The following is an 18,698-nucleotide window of genomic DNA, read 5'->3' on the forward strand; positions in this document are numbered from 1 at the left end:
GAACGCTTCTCAGAAAAAAAACCTCAAAATGATGGATTTATTGATGAACTAAATTAGGATTTAAGTCGAAAACTTTACGATAAATTATTAAAATCTTTACTAATCAAGCCAGCTGACATACTTAAATATTTTAAATTCATAATATATTTCTCTAGTTGGATGAAGGAGCGATTGACTTGAGTCTAACTCGATTAGGGAATTCGATCACCTTAAATTGACCCAATCCAGAGAGGGTGGAAGATTGGATGGCAAAATAGTATCTTTTCTTACAGTAATTTTCTTGCTTGGATCCATTACATGAAGACATGCTTCAATCCAACCCAACCCAACCTTCGTTGATCCAAACAGATACGACTATCATTCAAATTTGGCGTGTGTACTTCGCAGAGATTGGTGCAAAATACTGTGTTCAAATTAGAATAATATCAGAAAAAAAAAAAAACACCACGTGGCATATGGTGATTCGTCGATTACAAGAGGCTTATAATTAGTTTTTGATTGATATAAAATTAACTCCATTCATAAAATCTTAATTATATTAAATTGTAATTAGGCATTAATGATGTTGAATAAGTTTAAATATTAACATTATAGATGTATGGAATTTATGCCTAAAATAATATCATTACAGATTAAAAAAAAGGTTAATTATATATTACCTTATGCAATTAGCTAGCTTTACTATATTTTTATATTTTTAAAAATTATATTAAGATTTTTATATTTATGAAAATAAAATATTTAATATTATTTCTTCTCATGTCATCGACATGCAGTATTTTCGTTAACAGAATTGATAGTGGAAGGAGAAACGGGTTAAATATTTTACTTCCATAAAGATAGAGATTTTATTATAAGTTTTGAAAAAAATATAAAGATCGTGATATTAAAAGATAACTAATAATAGATAAATAATATATAATTAACCCTTAAAAAAACCCACCTTCCATTTCTCCTTTTTTACATTTATTGGTGTTGTTGTTAAGGGTCTTCTTCTCCAGCTATTTAAACAGACGAAAAAGAATGAGAACACTTAATTGAGGACAGCCTGTGATCAGCCAATTGCAAGTGGATCATAACCAACATATAAATATTTATATATACACACACAGAGAGAGAAAGAGAACAGTCGATCCATCAAACACAAACGCAATCTATTGCAAGAATGAGAGCAGTTCACAGTCACCAAATCCATCGATCATCTTTGCTAAAAGAAACAATCATCAAGAAAGAAAGAAAGAAAGAGATGAAAGCTGGGTAGACGGTCAGCAGGGAATCTGACGGACGAACCATCGGATGACGTTGACCGGCGCCTTGATGAGAGCCACCGCCAGGTTGGCCAGGCCGGAGAAGCAGATGCAGCAAGGGCACAGGCAACTGAGAATGGTCCTGCATTGAGGAAGACGAAGGTAATTAGGTGGTGCTTGATGCAGAAGAGGATCGAGGAAAGGAGGACCGTGATGCGAAGACCCACCCAAGTATCCACACCACAGCTCCGACGAGCGACAGCGCCAACGCGAGGACGGCGAAGGGCAATCCTATCAAGAACCCCAGAGGCCTGCAGTCGTCCATGCCTTCCTTCGGTTCTTGGACTCTTCTTCGTCTTCTGGTCTATCATATACTGCGGAAGAAGGAGACGGGAAGCAACATCTCGTTCGAGGTCTTCAAAGTTGCCATTGCTGAACTGCCTGAGAAGCCCCTGGAAGAGAAGGGGAGCACCACCGCAGGGGTAGGGGCAAACTTGGGCGTGGAAGAGCGGGTTGACTTGGCCACGGCCACCAACACTGACCGTAAGCTTCGTGCGGCTCGCGGTGATGGCCTTGACGCGGCAAAAATAAATCTCCTCTTCTCTTCCTACCCGCTCGTTCACCTGGCATACGACTGGAGGAAGCGTGATCTGCTCGTGGGACCCACATGGGTAGCGGAATTTCTCATTGGAGTCGGCTCTGGGTGCCGACTTTGACGCGGCAAAAATAAATCTACGTTGCTCTCTCTGCCCGTTCTCTTACCTGCCTTGCGACCGGAACAAGCGCTGATCTGCACGCGGGACCCATTGGGTGAGCAGATTTTGTGCTGGACACGGTTCTGGGTGCCGGCTTTGACGCGCCAAAAAAAAATCTACGTCGTCTTCGCTACCCTTTCGGTCACCTGAATCGCTACTGGAGGAAGCTCCGTTCTACTCGCGGGACCCACTTGAGTAAGGAGATTTTGTTGCGACATTAATAAAGTTTCTCTTTTATGACTACCCGCTGTCCCACCTGCCTTGCGACTGGATCCAGCGTTGATCTTTTCGCGGGTCCCCCGTGGGTAAGCAATTTTTCTCTGATAATATAGCACGTTCACGTTGTCACCGAGGTTGATTGCTTCATCAACCAAAGCCTATCTGTCAAATCATATACTTTACTGCCTGAGGTATTATTTCCGATGGTTTTTTATCTTTGAATTGGAAAATGTAATAAATAAACAGATAATTTAATCAAATAATATGTAATATTTTTAACATTCTACACTCTGGATTAAGCTTCGAGACTCTCCATATTAGGAATTCATTCATTTTTTATGGTTCATTTCGAACTATTTATCTCTCGTGATCATAGAGATATTCATTATACTCGCTTACACGAAGGTCATGAACGATATAAATTCTAAATTTTTTTTTTTTATATTCTCCACCATCATCAATAGCTCTTGAGATTTGTATTATTACCTGATCGATTCTCAAAATATGATAAAACTTAATATTAGACTAAATTAGATTCTCATGGTGTCCATAATATATATCTAGGTGAATGGTTAGTTCAACTTAATCGTGATTTGAGTCTTGATAATGTATAAAAACCTCTCTTGATTTGATTATTGACGTTTGAGAATAAGGATCTTTAGATAAAAATAAGCTTTGATGCTTTCACTTCCCACAATAATAAGACTCTTTTGTCTCATGAAAAAGGATCTTTTCCGTGTTCAAATTAGGATATCTCAAAATTGACTCATGAAAAATGCATACTACTCAAAAGAGGAGTGAGAGAAAAGATGGGAGACTACTTCATATTTACTTGTGCAAATACTTATTGTAATTGATTCTTCCTTATATAAATAAGTACATCCTTTAAAGAATGATAAGACATATATACCAGCAAAGCTAAATTATATAATAATATGAAGTTAGTACAAGAGAGATTACTGTTATCAACTCTTTTATTTTATACAATCACCTTAAAAAATTATTAAATTCAACCCCTTAATTATCAATCATATCTTTATTTCTCATAATATATTAATTATCATTACTTCATATAGCTTACTTCATAAACCTAATAACATCCACTTTAAAGGATAAAAAAAGGATCAAGAATAAGAATAAGAAGAACAAAAAAAATGATTGTATGAAAAGAATTGAAAGGGTAAGTTAGAATTAAGTGATAAATTGATGATATTTATGCTTATTTGGAGAAAGATATCTTAGAAATATTAAAAAATTTAAAATAAAATTATAAATAGTAAAAAAAATTATCAATAGAAATCTCCCATAAAATACAACAAAGGGGAAAGGTATTAATTAGTTGGGTCGAAAAAAAGACCTAATAATTTGATACATATATATATATATATATATATAATATATATATAATATATATATATAATATATATATAATATTTGGTGGATAAAAACTCGAGTTCCGATCGGCCTCCACAGTGGTTAACCAGTCACGATGATGACTGGTCATTCATGGCCGAAAGCAATGGATTTGGACGCATCGCAATCACCTCCATTCCATCGCTTTCCTTCAGTTCCTCGTTCATGGACAAGAGCTGCAGTTAATGCATCACCTGCCGTGGTGAAGCTCGATGAAAGATTCCTCCTGATAGCTGACTGAAGGAGAAGAAGAAGAAGAAGAAGAGGAGCTGCTGCTGTTGCTGATGACCGGCATCTCATTGCATCCGACGGGCAAGAAAACAACAGCGGATAGCTTTCTGCTGAGCTTTCAGTAAATTTTCATGCACTGTTACGTATTGTCATAAGATGTCGAACATGATGAAAGTATCATTGCAGCTGAGAGAACCCATTGCGGAGGGGTCGTCGGTGGCGGAGGTCCTTCTTGTCTCGTTTCACTGCTTCCGTGTCCATTACGGCTCATGCGGGCTGGTCTTCGTCTCTGAAAGCTCAACTCGCAGGTGCAACTACTTATTATAACATACTAACTTATTAAATAAAATAATATATATATATATATATATACATAATATATTTAAAATTTATTCATATAACACATTATCAATTTTTTTTCTCAATCACTTAAGTTAGATATTATTATTCTTACTCGTAAAATAAGACTTAGTCACTTAGTAAATATATGATTTTATAGTTTTATATAGGTAAAACACTTCGTCTTATAACTTTCTTAGTAAATATAATCTTACACCATATCATATCATATGCACAATAAAGATATAAGATTTTACGTCAAAATAACTCAAAATACTTATACATATTAAAATGACATTGAACTTGATTCCATAATAATAATAATTATAGATATAGTTATCATAATCAAACCGAACAAGCAATTACCTACTGCGAGTCGTATAATATTCAGAGCAAACAAGTTGGATGGAATGAGTCAGGTCAAAGTTGACACCATATGATCAAATTGCTTTCGGCATTAATCGATCCATGTCGATCATGACGTGTTGATACGAATACGATCGACTCATTAATGGCTTCAGTTGACCTCACAGCATCCGAACCCAAAAACAATTATCTGGTCAATTCGACGTTGACATGATCTAACATGACTAACTCAGTTTAATGCCATCGATTCGGTTTGACCAAGTCAAACTATGAATGAAGGAAATTTATAGATCATTTATCCGAGAAATGGTGCTTTTGTATGCCATCCATCTTTGATTTAGTTCATGATGTTTCTCTCATTTAGCATGATAACTATTTCATAACTATTTCATTGCCTGTGGGGAAAATTTGATATGATTTGGAGGGTGAAAAGTGTTTATGTTTTTTTTTTTTTTTTTTTTTTTCGATTTGACGTTAATATATTGATAATTATTAATGTGTTTTAGTCACCAAAAACAAGAGGAAAAAAAAATAGAGTTTGAGCAAGTATTTCTCTAGTATTTATAGTGGCTTATAAATTAATATGATGTATTATAATCAGTATTCCCTCATTTAAATTATTTCTGAAAAAAGAATCATAATAGTCTTATGGGATATTCAAGTCATGAAAACATGTAATGATGCAGAGAAAATAAGAGGCGAAGCATATTTTTTTTAGATGTTAATTTCATGAGGATGGAATGAAATTAATACAACAACAACAAAAAAAAGAGTAGAGATTGAGACTCCAAAGTACATCATTTTTTATTTAATTATCAAGATTCACATAAATCTCCAGGAAACTATCTTCTCGTTCATCAGAGTTCTTGCTGAGACAAAAGTATCTTTATGCTTCCCAAAGGATCGTGGCATGTTTACCCCAATCCTCCCTCTGTTGGCCTCAGCAAAGATGAGACATGAAGATGGTGTGAGGTGCTGTTTGGTCAGCTTCTCTCACACTCTCTCTCCCTCTTAATATTTTATATTTACTCTCAGAAGCCACTTGAAGCTTGCTGTGGAACTTAACATCGTAACAAAGGAGACAACATGGCTAGGTTCTATCCCGAAGATGTAAGATCATCCATATGAGTGATCCGGTGATACGATGGAAGAACGGAGTCAGGTCAAAGATCACATCATTGGTTGAGTTGAGGCGGGCCTTTGATTGCTGCTCCTCCTTGTAAAAAAAAAAAAAAGTCAATATCGAGAGGGAGGATTCTCAATCCGATCTCTTCGAAGTTTAAGTCAGAGATAATATCTAAGTTCTTTTTTTTTATCCCTCGCTTATCAGTGGAGAGATGATTGATTTTTATACTTATTTGTTGGAGGGTCAATCGTACGAGACTCGTTAATAATCTATGATATCTTGGGAGGATGATTCATGCTTTGTGCACGGCATTGACCGATGACATGGGTACAACTTCTGCTACCTCCGGTTTAGTGCGCATGTGCCATGTCGACCATCAGGTGGCTACCGCGCTCATTGCCACACAAATCACGTTAAAATATGCCCTATCAAAATCATAGGTCAGTTTCATCTTGATGTATGACAAGTGATATGCCAAATGAGTCCTGAACAATGAAAATGCCATGGTAATTAGGGTTTTACATGCATCTGGAAATGCCAATGGGAATGACAGCAAACCGATCGAGGATTCTTCTCCTACATCAACACATTTCTGCAGATATTTTCACCTTGATGTAGTGTTACATAAACTCAACAAAGCCAGTGCTTGGAGTTTCACATGCATCAGCAGATGCTAATGGTGATGAAAAGGAACTGATTGAATTCTGCTGCCACAAGCATTGACCCCAACACATCTGTCATATTTGATCTCATGTTCATCCAATCCACTGGTGTGTTGTATGTGTCCTTTGTACAGAAAAATAGTTTCCTGCACAGCATTATACTATTACAGCTTGTATGATGTAGAAAGAGACAACAGAGAACAGCAATGAAGGTTTGTGAGATTACATCTTGTATGATGTAGAAAGAGACAATACAAGCTGTGAGATTACATCAACTCATGAAAATTATGATCAGTTATATATATATATATTTTATTATTTTTGGTACTAATTAGACCTATCTTTGTTTAAGTTCACATCTGATTGGATTTATGAGATCTTTTAAGCTCCATCCATCCAGCCTTCTTCTTACACACGGATTGGAATAAAATCGAAGTGATCCAAACATCATGGATGTCTCCCACGTCACCATCCGTCCACCATTTCAAATAAAAGGCATGGAAGAACACTGGAACTGCAGTGCTTCGTCGCCAAGCGTGGAACACCTACCGATCGATGGTACACCGCACCATGATTCTGCAAACGTAGCTCACATCTTCCCTGCGGTGCCTTTCATGGTTCAACAGCGCCCCCACCAAAAGGAATGGTCGCCACAGGATTGTAGAGAGGCGAAAGGGACATGGCTCCCATTATAAGAACTGGACAAGAAGTAAAGACCATGACTCCGCACCCCCTTCTCCGTTTGCCCCTTTTAACGAGAGGGGAGCAGATATGCATGCAGCCACTGTTTTCTCTGACCCCTCCGCTTTGGCTCTTCTCCTACCCCTACCCCTACCCGTCCTCCCCCACGGTTCTTCTTTTCCCTCGCCGTTTCCATCTCCAAAAGGCCTCGAAATTACTCGTCCACAAGTCCTTGAAATCATTTAGAGAGTCTGTGTCTGTCGCAGAACCAAACAAAACCCATACGGAGAAATCTCGAGGAAGTTGTGGTGGACATGCAGCCTCTCTCTGTGTCTATTACTCTAATATACTGTCTTCGTCCTTTGATGCCAATCCCTCTCTCCTTCCTTTGATGCCAATCTCGTGCAGCGGTGTGCAGTCTCCGGTTGATGTAATACGTCGACCTGAGCTACTCGGTGGCGTAGATTTCATCGCTTTTTGAGTCTGTTTGGAGATCGGACATGCTTGCGGTCGAACCGTTGAGAGGTTCCGGCGGAGAGGATCGAGATGGGGCGATGGGGAGCTTCTCTGTCGCCGACGTCGACTTTGCCGACGAGGCCCTGCTCGAAGACATCAGCTTCGGTGACCTCTTCCTGGGAATCGACCACGGGGACGTGCTCCCGGACCTCGAGCTGGATCCAGCTGAGATTTTCGCGGAGTTCTCGGTTGGGGAGGAGCACTCGGGATCGACGACGGCCTGGGAGGCGGCCGAAGGGATGCTTGGCGTAGATGGCGCGTCGCAGGACGTGGTGGTGGCCGCCTTGGAGGAGCACAACGGAGGTCGCGGCGAGGAAGTGGTGAGTGCGATGACGAGGGAGGAGTCCATGGTCATGCCATCTCGAGCGCGGCCTTCGTCGCCGGACGGCAATAAAGGCCGTACGCCATCCGCTGCCGCGGCCGCGAAGGGCTCACATAGGAAGCGCAAAGCAAAGGTAGGTTATCCCTGTTACCAACCCTGACATTGCAACACCATTTCTCTCCCTCTCTCTCTCTCTCTCTCTCTCTCTCTCTCTCTCTCTCCACAGAAACAATACATTTCTCGCTTTGCATGTTGCTGATGAATGGATGGATGGCAGGTGGACTGGACGCCGGAGCTGCACCGGAGATTCGTGCAGGCGGTGGAGCAGCTGGGGATCGACAAAGCAGTGCCCTCGAGGATTTTGGAGCTCATGGGGATCGACTGCCTCACTCGACACAACATCGCCAGCCACCTACAGGTACTGCATCTCCCCCCTTCCTCTTTCTTCTTCCTGTAGCCGCACGCGGCGAGAAATAACTGCAGCTTCCTCTCCCGTTCCCTGAATTCCTCTGTCGACAGTAATGGCGAGCTCTGCCTCTGCCTTCTCTGAACCTTCACACCATAATTCACCGACAGTAACTTTTCGAAATGATTAGCACTAAATGAACAAACCATGCATCCATGATAGGAACTTGACAGCAATAATGTAGGAAGGGCTCCCCTTTGTTCAGAGTCTCCTCGTTCCATAGTACAGCAACAGTACTACACAGGCGATGAAGAGATTGCATCATACTGTTGGATACAGCGTTCGTATGTTTGTCTGCCATTCGCTCATGTCAGAGCGATCCACACCTGCATTGACATGAAGAGAAGAGGGATGGTGAGTGGTAGCGCAAAATAACATGGAGATTTTACTGTGTGGGCTGCATGCAGAAGTACCGATCGCATCGGAAGCATTTGCTGGCGAGGGAGGCAGAGGCGGTGAGCTGGAGTCAGCGACGCCAAGTGTACGCGACCGGAGCAGGCGCAAAGAGGGACATCAACCCCTGGGTTGCCCCTACCATCGGCTTCGTTCCTCCTACGCCGGCGGCGCCGCCGTCTGCAGTCCAGCTTTTTAGACCGCTGCATGTTTGGGGGCATCCCACGACGGAAGCACCGCTAGTCCACATGTGGTTACGACATCTTGCGCCGCGGTCTCCCACCGTGCCGTGGGCTCCTCAGCCACCACCATCGCCACCTGACCCTGCGTATTGGCATCACCACTACCAGAGGGTACGCACGACCGCCTGCCTCGCTGCCTCCATCTTCTCTCTCGGTGGCTCCAATTCGCTTCCTCACTCTCTCTCCGTGCAGGGAAGTAGAGAAGGGTGGTTTCCGCGTGCCATGACCCAGGGAACTCCTTGCTTTGCTCCGCCACTGCCCACGGCGGTAATCAACGTGTGTGCTTCGCGCTTGACATGATCGAATCTGCTTGCGAGTGTTGTTTATGCTCACAATGTTGATGCCGAAACTGATGTTGCAGAGGTTTCCGGCTCCACATGTTCCTGGCATTGCTCCGCATCCCATGTACAGACCGCCACCTCCTGTTGTGACCAAGCGTTCGAGCTCGCAGCTTCATCTCGATGCTCATCCAGTAATTTCCATTGCCTTCATACTAGCAGACAAGATATCGTTCTTGATCATCTGAATGCTTCTAACAACATGTTCCTCTTATCTGTTTGATGCTTCAGTCGATGGAAAGCGTAGATGCAGCAATAGGAGATGTTTTAGCGCAGCCATGGCTGCCATTGCCGCTTGGATTGAAGTCCCCATCGATGGATAGTGTGTTGGTGGAGCTGCAGAAGAAAGGAGTACAGAAAGTGCCACCAGCTTGTGGTTAGCGTTGCTACAGTAACTTGAGGTGGTGTGCTTGATGAGTCCACCTGAAGAACAAAACTTGCCGACATATCCTAATGCTCATGAACTAATCTTTTTATCCTTTTTTGGTTCCCCCCTCATGTAGTCATGCTTGAGAATGTTATGTTTTAATTACAAGTATGTTATGAGTTTTCTTTTGTACAAATGTTATATCGAGAATTATAAGTAGATAGACAACATAAAGATATTTCCTTGAATATCTAATCTCCATCGTATGGACATATATATAGGATTCTAGGGGGAAGGACAAACAATTAAACATGCCACACTAATTAAACCCAATCAAAGTACATCTTTATCAACAAAGACTGGCACAAGATGTTTTCCTTGAAACACCACACATAAGTATGATGTCTAAACTTTGGTTTGGTACATACCATGTAGAAGACCATTTATAACTGAAAAGATAAACATATCTACCTTTACACCATTAAGAAAGTTAAGAGGAATTAAAGCGTGATCAAGCCAAATCTTGTGTCTTACTTGAACTTGGTCAATGACTTTTTCTACATAATTGCCATGCAAACTGATCGACAGCCACCATTGCACGCGATGCGGCCCCAATTGAACCTTCATACCTATGGAATTGATCACCACCACAAAGTTACAAGCTGAAAAAACATGAATCTTAGAGCATTTCTTTCAATATTTGAAGGATTAGCAGCAAATATAAGACCAGTCCTGAAGAAATTCACTGGCATAAAAGCACTTTCCTGCTTTCTTACTGTCCTTACATGCCGATCAGTAGATGTGACGCAATCTGCATGATTATGGCACCTTCACCACCAGGGTTGAGTGTATTCACGCACCGAGCACAAAACCAATGCTCATATATGGATGTAACTAAATCTGTTGTCAGATAAAAAAAATACATATTAAGCCGATTTCCAAATTCATTCATCTGAGATGTCCAAATCCATTAAATATCAACATATTCTTGAACTAAATGGTTTGTACCACAACCTCTGAGCCTTATTTTACCACTAAATTTAACCCGATAAATAAAAACTAATAAAAACTCACATTGTTCAGGACCAATAAAGAAAAACTCCTTCTGGAGATTGTTTCGCTTGACAAAGTCAATGAATGGGTTCAGGTCAACAGCCTTCAGATCTGTTCCCTCTTGTTCTGCTCTGCTAACAACAATGACGAAAGTGAAGGAACATGGTGTGGGTATACAGCTCCCATATTAGTTACAAACAATAATATATCTGTGCAAACTGCTGAATTATTAATTCCAAGAGAAGTGACCAAATAGTAGCCAAACTACAATCAATTGTCTGCATTTCAAGAGTATGTGTTCAAGTTAAAATACAAGATAGGCCTATTTCATGATCTCTGTTTGAACCTTGCAAACACCAATTTTATGTACTTCTATTCTTAACTAATTTACGAATATAAGCTACCAGTGAAAACAAAATTAGGATCAATGACATAAATGCCAGAGATCATGAAATCAAATCTAAAAGAGACCTTCTTGGGAGAATTCATACATACTATACTTGGTCACGCCTGTATTTCTTAGAGGATCTGAACTAAAGCTTCCAGTAGATTTTCTTTATCCAAAAAGGAAAGAACCTATACTGCTATTGTGTGTACGGGTCACACGAACTGCAAATTGACAGTCAGTAATCCTCTATGAACTCAATGAGCATGCTTAGTTGATGAAGCTCATTTTGGTCATCTGACCGCCATGGGATGCTGGATCCAGCTTAACTTTCTTATCATCACACCAACCAAGCATCACATTGGAATCAGAATTGCACAGGTATCCACTCTATAACTTAAGGTTCTGACCTACAAGGAAACAAAAGAGGTATCTGAAAATGGTTCAGCAAAGTCCTGCTCCAATGCCAAAGTCAGAGTCTGAGCAAGACGGGGAAACAATAAATGTGAGGCAAGATCGTAATTGATAAGGAGTGAAGGCGAAAAGTTGAACATTACCAGGAGGACCTCTTCTATGTATCTTCTCTAGATGTATGAAGGTCAGTCAGTGAACCCAATTGAGATGATGGTCCCCAATTCCCAAGCCATCTAGATGATGGTTCTCAAATTTGACCAAGTGGGCTCATAAATGACCAGATTGAACCATTATTAACATTGATACAGACAGAGGGACGGTTCCTTAGTGCTACCAAAGGAATTGACATTAGATACTTGACAAGTGTTGAGGAGCCCCAACATTAACATATGATGAACTTGAGATTGTACACTCAAACAAACAAACTGCTGAGATGACAATTTGCGTAGAACTCCCACGCTTAATAGAATAAGGTTGTAATAAACTAATAAAATAAGAGGTAACTTCAAGACCGATGCCTAACATTGAAAGCTCGAGATATCTCAGCCCCAATTGCTCCATGATACCCTAGTCTTTCCATTCTCACCTTCCGAAACCAAACCTCAGCAACTCAATATCAAACACATCCTTCATGTAGCGACTAGCCTGACTCATTACTGTAGATTCCCTATCCATCCCCTGGCTACTCCTCTGTTTGGTCTGCTCCCAGCGTCATCAAACACATACCTGTTCTTTCTTAGTCTCTCATATTCACCTAGTTGTTGCTTAATACCATAATTTACTCAATTAAGTCAGCTGGCATAAGGATGATGTGCCAACACCTGACTTGCAAAAAATGCAAGCAAACCCCAAGCTGCAGGTGGACATCAAGCCTACTCAAAGTCCTATATGATAACAGAGAGATTTCCTCTGATAACAGAGAGATTTCCTCAACTGCATGAGGAAATCTCTCTTCTCAGTTAAAGAAATATTCTCTTTCACCATGTATAAATAGACTTCATGTGATACTAATTGGAATGTGCTTTTCTCTTTACCTTTATAATTTCATTCTTCATTCTCTCATTCTATCATGGTATCAGAGCAGTGAGAAAAGCGAAGCTTCGCCCCTGCCTCCGGCCAACGACCAACGCCGCTGCAGCCACATTCCCAAGAGGCTCCGCAGCCAATCCTAACCTTCCACCACCGCCAACGCCTCCGCCACCGCTGTCCTCGACTCCAGCAACATCATCCTCACTGCTTCCGGCGGCATCCTGTGGCAGCGTTTTGATCTTCCTACGGATACGCTCCTGCCGGGTCACTTATTGGTCCTGGAGAGGACCTTGTCTGGGTGCAAGCCTACCATCCCTTTGTGCTGTTACCGGACAACCTTTGCAGTTCTCTCCCGCTGACTCTGATCAGTGATCGGGGTAGCCACTGCATCCTGCTCTACCTTCGCCTCGACAAGCAGCATTTGGAACCTTTCCACGCCTTGTTGCATCACTGCCCAAATTCCTAACCGTTGATCTGCTGCACAAAGATCTGTAGCTGTCTTGCACAAAGCTAATCTCCTCCTTCAAAGACCTCATTTGCCAACAATCTACCTCAGGTGACACTGATCTGCACCACCACTTCTGATTCCCTGATCATTGTCATTGCTGCAAATAATCTACCTCAGGTGACACTGATCTGCACCACCACTTCTGATTCCCTGATCAGTGTCGTTGCCACAAACTTTTACCTACTCCTACATATTGGTACATATCTTCCATATGTCCTCATCATCTGTCTTTTTATTCCTACGACAGCAATATAGAAATACAATATATCTTCTAGTATATGTAGATGATATTATTGTTACAGACAATGATCCCTTAGAGATTTAGACATTTTTAAAGCAATTGACTGATCGATTCTCTCTCAAAGATTTAGGACCCTTGAGCTACTTTCTAGGAATAGAAACAACATTTACATCCTGAGGTCTCCTCCTCTCACGGAGAAAGTATATTCAAGACTTATTATCAAAAACAAATATGCAAGATGCGAAAGAAGTTGCTACTCCTCTCTCTACTAGTGAATCACTCAAATTATGTGATGACAGCCCTACCACGAACTCAACTCAATACCGACAAGTACTTGGCTCCTTACAGTATTGATAGAACCTCCACGTCAGGGTATGTCATCTTTCTTGGGTCTAATCCAATCAGTTGAAGTTCTAAGAAGCAAAAGACAATGATCCGATCTACAACTGAAGCTGAATATCGTGCTATTGCTACCGTTGCTGCTGAACTCAATTGGGTCACAAATCTCCTTAATGAACTCAAAGTCAACTCTACCCACTCTTATAATATATTGTGACAATGTTGGAGCTATCTACTTATGTGTCAATCTAGTGTTCTACTCACGCATGAAACACATTGCCATCGACTTTCACTTCGTGCGAGATCAAGTTGTCAGACATCAATTTCGTGTCTCTCATGTCCATACGACTGATCAACTAGCAGACTCACTCACGAAGCCTCTAGCCCGCAAACTATTTTTGTTGCATCGGTCCAAGATCGATATCCTTGATAGGAGCTCGATCTTGCGGAGGCATGATAACAAAGAGATTTTCTCTGATAATAGAGAGATTTCCTCAACTGCATAACAGATGAGATTTTCTCAACTGCACGAGGAAATCTCTCCGCTCAGTTAAGGAAATCTTCTCTTTCACCATGTATAAGTAGACTTCATGTGATTGGAATGTGCTTTTCTCTCATTCTATCACTATAGACTGCCTGAAACTATGCTTGCTTAGATTCATCGAATAATCAAAACCATACCAAGAGCTGAGAAGACAATGATAATCCTAGGCAAATTGCGATCTGAGGTAAATACAATGCCTATACTAAAAGGACCGGAATGATTGCGGTGAATGCCTGTAAAGCGTAAGAAACCGTAGAGGGCTTCGATTTGTTAGCTTAAACCGTAGCGGACCGGAACGATTTGTTGCGAACCTTTCTTCAGTAGTTGTTGCAGACAACAGTGGAAGAACCGGATGCCAAGATTCAAGAAAAAGATCGCAAAACACCATCCAAACATGGAGCAATCCAAGAAAGAAAGAAGAGAGGAACATGGTTGCGCACCGTACATGAGGGACAAGAGGCGAGAAGGGGCGCTAGGGTCGTAGTTGAGCAGCAACGCCGCCTTCAGTGGCTCACCTGCGCAAGAAGAAACGTAGGAGAAAAAGCAAGAGCCTAATGAGACACCTGGGGTGACTTTTTGTGAGGAGGACGCAGGGCATTAGGGCTCCGAGGAGTGTACCCGAGGAACCGACGTTGTTGGATGCCCACTTCTCCCAGAGTCGGTGCGTCGAAGTCCAATCCGCCATGTCACCTGCTTTCCCTCACCCGTCTCTATCTGGCGGGGGGTTCGGAGGACGGAAGACTGCCGGCTGGTGGGGAACCGGCGGCGACTTGAGAAAGAAGAGGAACGAATGCTCGCGAAAGAGATTTATAGGCCGAACCTTAACATCATTCGGACCCCAATCGGCCCGTTTCGATCCTATTAAGCCTCGGATCTGGCTCAAATAAACGAGACCCAAACTCGAACCGGACCGATTGCACTGTGTTTGAGTTCGGCCCAACTCGTCCCACTTCTCGAATATATATATATATATATATATAGTAAAAGTATTTTCGAAGGAAATATTGACCCCTATAAAATAAAAAGCATTTAAACAGAGCAGAGAATAAATGTTGGAGGAGGAGATGAAGAGTTGAGCTTGTTTTCACCATAGACTGGCCATTGTTTCAGGCATTTCAGAAGACAATGGAGGAGAAGGTAAGTGATGGGATGGGTGGGACAAGACAAGATGAGACAAGGCATGCAGTTTGTATCGCATCAGAATGTGAAGAAAGCAGAGACTTGGAGCAGCAACCTCACCGGAGTTGATCCTCCTCCTCGGATGCTGCATTTTGTCATGCAACGGAGTAATGGTTTCATCATCACAGGATCCAATCCTTTTATTGTTCGGAGAAGATGCAGATAGTCCACTGAAACATCAATGTTTCTTAGTTCAAATGATGCTACTTGGTACTGCAAATGAAGATGAGCAGTCGATCCAGTGAAGACGCAAATATGGTAGATGGGGATGTGAGGAGTTTGATAGCTTGTGATCTTAACGAGCAGAAGGGCGATGATGTGATGGAATCCATCACATGATTTATTGAATCTGGTTCTGTTTCTCCTGACAGATAGATTTGGACTCTGATGAAAGATCGCCTCAAATCCTCTGTTTCTGTCTATCTTTCTCTTCTTTCACCACCAGCTTTATCTGGTGGCAGATCACCTCAAATCCTGCGTCTAATCTGCCTCTCTCTTCGTCACTTCTCCCCCCCCTTCAAACTACGTTCTGTTCCCTTTCTCCTCTCACTTTCTTCGCTGTCACAGAAAATACCTGCACAATTTCTCACGCATGCACGCATCCCATCCTCCGGCTGAGCCCCGAGGGACATCATAAGGTCACTGCAGCAGAGCAGAAGACAGAGACGTGGAGAGAGAGAGAGAGAGAGAGAGAGAGAGCGCGAGTCTATCTGACCTCTTGTAGCGTAGACTTGCACTGATTCCCTTTGATTCATCGAATCCGAATTATTTCACAGGCCTTAAATCTCCCACGCTATAAGCGAGATCCAACAGCAGGGGTGCAGTGAAGAGCTGAGACATGGTCTTCCTTTTCCCATCTCCTTCTTGCTTCTGATATCTCTTCTCCACTGCATCGAAGGACTGCAAACCGAACTGCTTGTTAGTGCTGCCAATATTCGTCCCCCCTTGTTCAGGAACTGGTGACGCTTCTGCCCGTTGTTCTTGTTTCATGGAAAGATTAGCTTCTGCATGTGGTTTTCTCGCTCTGCTCTGCTGCTAATTGGTTGCTTGGCTCATTTGCTGATCATGGTCTTGCCAGTTCTCACTGTCACTTCACCTAGATGACGATGTTTGGCAACCATTTCCACAACATCGAACCCCAGCTTCCTCCAGGCTTTCGCTTTCACCCCACCGATGAGGAGCTCATTGCCCATTACCTTCTCCAGAAAGCCCTCGACAGCAGCTTCACCAGCCGAGCCATCGCCGAGGTCGACCTCCACAAGTGCGAGCCATGGGAGCTTCCAGGTCAGACTCCAAGCCCACATGCTTCCCTCTGTTCCACCTTTGATCCTTCCAAGCTTGCATTTTGGATGCAGAGAAGGCCAAGATGGGGGAGGAGGAATGGTACTTCTTCAGCCTTCGAGACCGCAAGTACCCGACGGGGCTCCGGACGAACAGGGCCACCGGTGCGGGATACTGGAAGGCGACCGGGAAGGACAAGGAGATCTACAGTTCGAGGACGAAGTCGCTGGTGGGGATGAAGAAGACGCTGGTGTTCTACAGGGGACGGGCTCCCAAGGGAGAGAAGAGCAACTGGGTGATGCATGAGTACAGGTTGGAAGGCAGGTTCGCCTTCCATTTCCTCTGTGGATCCTCCAAGGTGTGTATGTGGCTGTCTTCTCCCAATGCTGAGTTGATGTGTACTGCCAGGAACGGTAACGTGTTCTCTCGAATCCATGCGACGACAGGATGAGTGGGTGATCTCTCGTGTCTTCAAGAAGTGCGGGACAGGCAGCGGCGGCAAGAAGAACCGCGTCGCTCTCGCCGGAGAAGGTTCCTATTCCGATTCCACCATCTCTGCTGGCTCGCCGTACTGCGGCTCCCTAGCGTCGCACCCCGACATGCCGCGTTTCCCAGCCGCCGCCACGCTTCTCGATCAGGACAGCTGCTTCCACGAGAGTAGCAAGGGGGAGCCCGTGCCCTGCTACTCCACTGCCGGACCCAGCTTCCGCCTACCGTTTCCTCACACCACCGCCACCTTGCCAGCCTGTGGGGCATTGTTCCCGAGCCTGCGGGCGATGCAACCGGGCCTCCAGCTGCCTTTCTACCTCTCCGGTCTGGCGCCGATGCCGCTGGGCGGGAGCGGCGGCCTCGACGCCAGGAGCAACCACGAGAGGGGTTGCCCACGGTCCGATCTCGATGGGAAGGCGGTGTCTGCAGCGAGAGGGCACCGGATGCCGCTGGGAGCCAGCGAGCTTGACTGCATTTGGACATCCTGAGGCTCTCTCCTGCATGTCTTTTCTTCTTTTGGGCTTCCTGCTGTCTGTCTATGTAGAGGTGACTGAAACAATGCTACGTGGGTTGTATTATCATGGAAGCGTTTTTATGTGTCTCTTTGTATACGACTTGGACTCGGTTGCCAATGGTCGGATGGATTGATGTGCAAGGATGGTTGGTACTCGGTAGCACAGAGAAGAGAGAGGTCAAAGTCTTATCGGGGATTGGCACTGTTAAAAATAACGGGCAGTCATTTTGGTGCAGTGAGGCTTGTGGAGGCCGTTTCTTCAAAGTCGCCCATGATGTGTTTGACTGAATGTCCGGTAAATTCATGCATTTTGAGCAGAATAGTGGAAAGGCAAAATAATTTATCATTAAGGTCAGTAAACATTTTTCACAATTCAAGATAATAAAAATAAGACTTAAAAAAAAACTCTAATTTTCAGGATATCTCAAACAGTTATATTTATTTTTGATTTTCTCAAATCATACCTCCTAATTCAATAATAAAATAAAATTATTCTTTCTTCACTTTCCTTCTTTATCCCTTTTTAATCATTAGTTGTCTCTTTGAATCCACTATTGCCTCTTGTCTGTATCGTTGCTTTCGTATTATTACCTCTTGTTTGTATCGTTATTTTCATCATCGTTCCTTTGTCATGCACTACCTCTCCTCTCTTTTGTCTCGTCAAAACCATCGTTTATAGTTCTCGTGTGACAGAGGAGGGGGTGCGAAGGCGATTGTCGACCCTTTGACTTTTCAAAACCATCGCTCGCAACCCTAACCCTCATACAAGAATTGAGGCACAAGGGCTGTTGTTGGCTCTTTGCCTTGCTAGAGTTGTCGCCCATAACCCTCACACAAGGATGGAGAGGATACAATGGTTATCACAAAGGGAAGGGATTTGAGCGATAAACAAGGCTAAATCGTGCATAAAGGGAGGGCGACTGATGAGGTCACCCCATGCATAAAAGCACGAGCCGTCAGGAAAGGGGTCGACTTGTAAGGCCAATCCACACATAAGGGCACAAATGACAATGGGAGGGGAACGACAAGAAGAAACTGA

General features: G+C 43.0%; 4 protein-coding genes across 5 annotated transcripts; 2 read left to right on the forward strand and 2 right to left on the reverse strand.

Annotated features, from left to right (window-relative positions):
* Positions 1-1,133: 1,133 nt before the first annotated feature.
* LOC103969265 (signaling peptide TAXIMIN 2) lies at positions 1,134-1,656 on the reverse strand. Its single transcript, XM_009382756.3, has 2 exons — positions 1,475-1,656; positions 1,134-1,389 (listed from the first exon to the last, which is right to left on the reverse strand). The coding sequence occupies exons 1-2, from the start codon at positions 1,570-1,572 to the stop codon at positions 1,266-1,268; spliced, it is 222 nt and encodes a 73-aa protein (XP_009381031.1). The 5' UTR covers positions 1,573-1,656; the 3' UTR covers positions 1,134-1,265.
* Positions 1,657-7,127: 5,471 nt separating this feature from the next.
* Positions 7,128-9,931, forward strand: LOC135596221 (probable transcription factor GLK1). 2 transcript variants are annotated; one of them, XM_065088225.1, is made up of 6 exons: positions 7,128-8,010; positions 8,155-8,295; positions 8,751-9,089; positions 9,171-9,245; positions 9,340-9,450; positions 9,548-9,931. In XM_065088225.1, the coding sequence occupies exons 1-6, from the start codon at positions 7,540-7,542 to the stop codon at positions 9,695-9,697; spliced, it is 1,287 nt and encodes a 428-aa protein (XP_064944297.1). In that variant the 5' UTR covers positions 7,128-7,539; the 3' UTR covers positions 9,698-9,931. The 2 variants fall into 2 exon arrangements, with proteins under 2 accessions (XP_064944297.1, XP_064944298.1); XM_065088226.1 differs by having other exon boundaries at positions 7,132-8,010; positions 9,171-9,254.
* Positions 9,932-10,006: 75 nt separating this feature from the next.
* Positions 10,007-14,980, reverse strand: LOC135596224 (uncharacterized). Its single transcript, XM_065088231.1, has 5 exons — positions 14,815-14,980; positions 14,642-14,711; positions 10,758-10,867; positions 10,469-10,583; positions 10,007-10,312 (listed from the first exon to the last, which is right to left on the reverse strand). The coding sequence occupies exons 1-5, from the start codon at positions 14,879-14,881 to the stop codon at positions 10,228-10,230; spliced, it is 447 nt and encodes a 148-aa protein (XP_064944303.1). The 5' UTR covers positions 14,882-14,980; the 3' UTR covers positions 10,007-10,227.
* Positions 14,981-16,202: 1,222 nt separating this feature from the next.
* LOC103969928 (protein CUP-SHAPED COTYLEDON 1-like) lies at positions 16,203-17,705 on the forward strand. The gene is made up of 4 exons (XM_009383561.3): positions 16,203-16,334; positions 16,454-16,659; positions 16,731-17,014; positions 17,103-17,705. The coding sequence occupies exons 2-4, from the start codon at positions 16,476-16,478 to the stop codon at positions 17,631-17,633; spliced, it is 999 nt and encodes a 332-aa protein (XP_009381836.2). The 5' UTR covers positions 16,203-16,334; positions 16,454-16,475; the 3' UTR covers positions 17,634-17,705.
* The last annotated feature ends 993 nt before the right edge of the window (positions 17,706-18,698 follow it).

This window comes from Musa acuminata, chromosome BXJ1-10 (genome assembly GCF_036884655.1).
Source record: "Musa acuminata AAA Group cultivar baxijiao chromosome BXJ1-10, Cavendish_Baxijiao_AAA, whole genome shotgun sequence".
NCBI classification, from domain to species: Eukaryota; Viridiplantae; Streptophyta; class Magnoliopsida; order Zingiberales; family Musaceae; genus Musa; species Musa acuminata.